The following is a 6,471-nucleotide window of genomic DNA, read 5'->3' on the forward strand; positions in this document are numbered from 1 at the left end:
ACACCCTGTATATTAATACATTTTTGAAATCTGCGTAGAATTTTAGTCTATTTTATCTAGTCTAAAAACTTTTTTCGAGAAATGCATAATTTTTGAGTTATTAATTTTTTTGTAAAAAATTTGACCGTTGCATACATTATTTTTTTAGGAAAACAACTTTCAAGATATGAAAATGGTTTTCATTCGGTTGTTTTTAGCAAGGTCAGACGTGTTTAAATCTATGTTGAAAAATTAATCATTTTATACAGGGTGTGTATAAAAAGTTTAACTTCATAAATATGAAATTTCTTTATTTTTTTAAATAGAACCACCCGGTTTTTTCTATTTTAATGCGTTCAGGGGTAAAAAATAAGGCAAATTCAAATATACTTCCCTATACGTAAATTTTACCGTTATGCAAATATTAAATGTTTTCTGTAAATTTTTAGAGAGACTTTTATTTATTCGTTATTAAATTGAGAACGAGACATTTTAACAATTTTCTTATCAACAATTGACTAATGACAGTTGAATAAGTGTCATTTATTACAAAGCCTACTAAAAGTATACATAAAAAATTAAAACTATACAATAATAATTTAAAACCTTAAATATCTCAGAAACGACTTAAAATTGAAATAGGATTAGTAAATACAATTTGATTCAAGATAAAGGAAAATACCTTTTTAATTCTTGGTGCTTGTATCTTATTAAAATAGAAAAAACCGGGGGGTCCTGTTTAAAAAAATGAAGAAATTTTATATTTATGAAGTTAAACTTTGAACACTTTTTATACACACCCTATATTAAATGAAAAATTTTTCAACATAGAATCAAATATTTCTGACCCGGCTAAAAGCAACCAAATGGAAAAAAAATTCATACCTTCAAGGGTATCTTCGTAAAAAAATAATTTAAAATGGCTTGCAACAGTTAATTTTTTTACAAAAAAATTAATAACTCAGAATTTATGCATTGTTCGAAAAAAGTTTCTAGACAAAAGTATACTTAAATTTTACGTACATTTCAAAAATGTATTAATATACAGGGTGTTCTATTTAAAATAACAAAGTTACGGTCGACTTCCGGTTATATCGGAAGTCGGCCATCTTTGAAAATATTTTAGTTAAAAAGATCGTATCCGAAAACCTGAACGTAGAAATTTTCATGATTCTCACTATAAGTATTTTCCCATATACAGATAGTTTTAACTTGTCGTGGGACACCCTGTATAAACAACTGTTTGAAAGAGAAACCAAAACATCGGGATTCAGATTATTGGTTCCTTACCTTCAATATATATTCAGGTATGAATAAAACGATCAAGAATAAAAATTTTCTCCAGCCAGTAAAATCAGTAAATTCCATACCGATTTCGTAAAATTCATTTTTTGGACATTTCAATGAATCTATTTCGATACCAAAAGCTGTTGTTGCGATAACATCGCAAGTATAACGATTCAATGTATCTTTAAAATCCAATTCGATCAAATCTTTTGGTTGATCTTCGAAATGTTTAACGAAAGTTTCGGCGGTGCTGTTCATAAGTTTGAACATATTTTTCATTTTCCTTGTGGTAAAAAGGGGAGTCAACATCACTCGCATTTCTCTCCATTTTTGACCTGGAAAGAACTTTTTTCATCTATGATCCTAATGATTAGATTGATATTTACGTTACCTTTTAGAGAAAATAAATTACTCGCCCATAATGGATCCACCGATTCTGGTAGGAAGACTCTATGATCGACAAAGTGATCAAAATCTTTGATGCACATTTTTTTGATCAACTCCACATCTTTGACAACAAATATCGGCGTGTTAAACTGATATGTTCCAAAATATCTATGAAATAATAGTAAGTTAAAACCGTTAGAGATGACCGTACCATCGATCAATATTTTAACTCTAAATGCTCTATTCTTAACGAGTTACTTGTGGTTTTGCACATTTTGTGCACTTTGCATAATCATATGTTTATTCTAACCTAAAAACGGCGTTGCTCTTTCAATATCCGGTACGGCCATCTCGCCCATACAAAAAGGAAAGACGGCCATATGCATTCGGGGGGTTTCGTTGATGCTTGGCGGACATTGCACGCATTTTTGACAATTACTTGACCAGGCAGTTCCTAAATCGCAGTCAACGAATTACAAGACTGCCTGGGGCAAGGCTACTTCTACAGAAAACTTCTACTACTTCTTCAACTCGCATCTCCGTTTAGCCACTCCAACTAAACGAAGATGTAATGATATCTAGTTAGCCTAGACCAGTTCCATGCATAAACAAAATATCGCGTTACCATAGCAACGAACAATAAATTATTAGAAGTGTAAGTGTAAAGTTTGACGTCAAAAAAGTAAACCAGAGTTACGCAATAAAATAAAAGAAAAAAGATGTCCATCGAAATTGTGAAAATCGAATAGTTGGAGTATCAAGCCATCATCAAGTACCTGTATTTAGAAGGGTTAAGAGGTAAGCAGATTTACGAATATATGTTTAATACCCTTGGTGATCAATGTTCTTCGTTTGCGACCGTGAAAAATTGGACTGCAAGCTTCAAAAGAGGTAAATTTTCCATTGAAGATGATGACTTCAGACCGTCGAATTGGGCTAAAAAGCGTGCAAGGGTAGAAGCATCGCGTTCGATCTGTGCTCAATTTGAAAACGATCTAAATTTCTTAGACCGAATTGTTACTATGGATGAGACTTGGGTACATTTCTACGATCCAGAAACGAAGCAACAATCGACGGAATGGCAATACTCTGGCTCTCCAAGACCTAAAAAGTTTCGTGTCCTGCTGGAAAAGTTCTTGCTTTAGTTTTTTGGGATTGCCATGGAGTAATCATGACTGATTTTTTTAGTAAGAGTAGAACAATAAATGGAGATTACTATTCGACAAACTGACCACTCTATGGGCAAAAATTAAAGAGAAAAGACGCGGAAAACTATCCATGCAATAAATTCGTGATTTAGGGTTTGAATTACTAGAACACCCTTCTTATTCACCAGATTTGGCTCCGTTTGACTATCAAATCTTTCCTCAACTGAAAAAAGTAATAATTTCTGATATATGTGGGCATGTTGAGACATGTATTTCGATTGAATGAATGTCAGGATCGGGCAGAAAAATAAAAACAATGCTAAAAAAGAAGAGAGAAACGGAAACATTCTACAGGAATAGATTTTAGTTCAAAAATCAAGAAAATCAGCACCAAAATATTCCGAGAATAAACAAATAGAACAAAAATCAAAACTTTGAAGTCTAAATGCCAACAAGTTGACGCACACTAAAGTTTTGGAAATCATTATGGACGACGAGTCATTTTTTACTTTTGGCGGGAGTGAAACGGCAAACAATAAGACTTATATTTATTAGAAAAGTTGGTATGGTTGAATATATATACTCCTGGTCGTTCTTCGGCATACATTTACTCTTCTGGAAATTCTGTAACCGCCAGAATATATGAAAAAAAGTGTATTGGATCTAGATTAAAGCAGTTCATCAACAGAAAGCATCCTGAAGGCAATTTAGTGGTTACATATGGAAACTGCTCATTATGTAGTGTCTAGGAATGTTCCCAATATGCCTCAATTAAACGTTTTTGGCGAAACTTCAAAACGAAAAGTATATTCTAAAGGTTGGGGACCACAAAAAAGAATTTGGAGCGAACTCCTGCAAACGCAATATTCAGTGATTAGTAATTGAATGATCCCAACAGAGAAAACACAAACATTCTAGACAAAAATATACTTATTTTTCAACGGAATGCCCTTTTAGCTCCATATACTTTTTCCAGCGATGCTCAATAATTTCAATAACCTTTTTATAATAAGAATCGTCAAAATAACCATTAACTGTCGGTATCACTTCTTTATTATTGGAAAATCTTTGATCACCTAACAATTAATTCAAGTCTGGGAACAGAAAAGAATTTGAAGGGACTAAATCTGGTGAATAGGATGCACGAGGTAGTAAATGCAAACCTCAACTCATTAATTTTGTCCATTGCAATAATGGATGTGTGAGCTAGTACATTATCTTGATGGAACAACACTTTCTTCTTAACCAAATGCAGCTGTTTCACTTGTTTTAATCGTCGTTAATATTTTTTCCTCTTTCAATATAGTTATCCCAAAAAACCGACGCCATGACCTTGTCTGCAGATGGAACGGTCATTGTTTTCTTTGGATCCGATTTTACCTTTTCAGTCCATTGTTTTAACTGTTATTTTGTTTCGGATGTGGACTGATGGATCCACGCTCCATCCATGGATATGAAACGCCGCGAAAACTCTATTTTATTCCTGTGAAACATTAGCAAACATCTTCGCGACACTGTTTTTGTTCCATTGTGAGCAAACGCGGCAACCATCTTGCACACAGCTTTCTCATGTTCAAATTTTCAGTTAATATACGATGTACCGAACATTTTGAAATGTCTGGTAGCTCGCGCACTTTCAATCGACAATCATCTAGTACGGCTTTGTGAATTTTATGGAGTCGTGACCTCATTTGGTCGACCACTGCGATGCTGGTCATTGCTACTCAATATTTTATTCTTAATAACAAAGGAGCAGGCTCACCAGAGTAGAATCTAGTTCAATTTTTACATTGGTTGGGCTTAGATCTTCACTATTAATGACTGCCAAACAAATACCAAACAACGTAGCGTCTTCAAACTTGGAACATAAGCTGTTTAGATTGTGTCCTTTCTAATACCATCGTTGTATTTAAAAAGGGGATTCCTATAGTTAAAGCCTTTCAAATAAAAGTATTTATCACATAACGTGACCAATTTTTTCCCGTATTTACAAATTCACTGAAAATTGATGGTTGTCAAAGGACGTGGCGTCTCCAAATTTTCAACTACAGCCATCTCTAGGTCAGGCCAAGGTATTTCTAGAACTATCCTCGTAAATATATTAATACTCTACTTACCTCAGATTAGAAAATTGTCTATAAATACGTATGATGCTTTCAAAGAAGCTTTCTTGTTGAAGAAAGGTCTTGAGAACCTCGCCAAAAACTAATGGAGGATTCGCTTGTACCACATTTCTACTTTTCCAATATTTACGCGGTTTCAAAACCGATAAATAGAAAAAAAGACTGCATAATATCGTTATCAAAAAAATTAGAATCATTATGACTAAATTCAAAGTTGCGTCTTGTGTGAATAACAATCTTCAGTGTGAATATTATTTTTATTAAATAATAGTTTCAAATAATTGATAATGACGAATGTATATGATCGATTTTGAAGGTCAAAGATTATTTCGTGCGAAACGATTAGAAGTAGTCCAGTCATCGATGGTTAAAGGAATTAAAAATTTCTACTCAACTTTTTACTACCATCCTGTTTATGGAGATGAAAAATTTGACAACATTACTGACCTTGAGTAAACCATTATAAAAGAGATGTTGGAATGAATAAACTCGTGGCCATAAATAACGCATCACCCTCTATTTCAATATCAAAACCTAAAATGTAGCAAGATTTCAGGAAATTAACGGTTTTTGCGGTTCTTACAATTTTAATTTTATGCATATTTTAATGTTTCTTTCATTATATTGTTGTACCAAAATTTTTTTTTGGTACTTATTCCTTATACCACCACCACGGGAATTACGAAATATGAATAATAAACGTGTCAGGATGGGGTGGAAGATTTTGAGAGACCGGTTCACATTCTAGCAGGGCTGAACAAGAACCGTCTTCAGTTTTAACTCCTCGAGATGACCGTTTTTTGCAATTGAATTCATTCAGAAATCGGTCAATGACAAGTGTCGAGCTCAATAGCCTTTTACAAGAAGTCCGAAATATAAATATCTTTGATAGATCAATAAGATGACATCTTCAGAACGCTGGTCTACACAGCAGAAGAGTTCTCCAGGCACCTTTGCTAACCAGGCAGCATAGACTAAGATTTGCAAGGCAACATTTAGATTGGAATTAGAAAATTGGTGCCAAGTTTTATTTACTGATGAGACAGGAATCAGTCTAAGAGGTCCAGATGGACGTAATCTTATTCAAAGACGGCAAGGAGAAAGATTTGCGCAGTCTTGTATCATTCCCAGGGAGCCGTTCCAAGGAGGGTCTTCTTTCAAATGTTTTTCTATTTGAAATTTTTGTTGTCCTGGAGCTTTACTTACCGTTTCTAATCGTCCAATAACTCAATAAATCGTAAATTTGCCAACAGCAAGCGTGTTTGATTACTTCCACTGTATAATCAACACTTTCATGGTTTGAATTTCAGGATAATCTGTTCACAAACTCTAAGAATGAATACATTTGTTTTTGTTCTTTATACTCGGGATTCTCCAAATCTTCACCTTTTAGCAGTTGCACTTTTTTGTTCTTATTCTTCTTGGTGTCATCATGGATAGTCGCGTTTTTCCGACCTTGAATCCTTCTGTTTAAAATTGAAGGGTCTTTCGGAATGTTGCTCTACTGATTTTACATTTACGGGTTAACACTTTGAGCCCCAACCAAC

General features: G+C 33.8%; 1 protein-coding gene across 1 annotated transcript in view; it reads right to left on the reverse strand.

Moving 5' to 3' along the window:
- LOC130447859 (uncharacterized) overlaps positions 1-5,173 on the reverse strand; it is a 29,382-nt gene extending 24,209 nt beyond the window's left edge. The window contains exons 1-3 of the mRNA XM_056784897.1: positions 4,919-5,173; positions 1,658-1,821; positions 1,270-1,601 (exon numbers count right to left, since the gene is read on the reverse strand). Coding sequence (XP_056640875.1) covers positions 1,270-1,601; positions 1,658-1,821; positions 4,919-5,121 — 699 coding nt within the window. The 5' untranslated portion in view covers positions 5,122-5,173. The remainder of the gene's footprint in view (positions 1-1,269; positions 1,602-1,657; positions 1,822-4,918) is intronic.
- Between the last annotated feature and the right edge of the window lie 1,298 nt (positions 5,174-6,471).

The sequence above is a fragment of the Diorhabda sublineata genome, chromosome 8 (assembly GCF_026230105.1).
Source record: "Diorhabda sublineata isolate icDioSubl1.1 chromosome 8, icDioSubl1.1, whole genome shotgun sequence".
NCBI classification, from domain to species: domain Eukaryota; kingdom Metazoa; phylum Arthropoda; class Insecta; order Coleoptera; family Chrysomelidae; genus Diorhabda; species Diorhabda sublineata.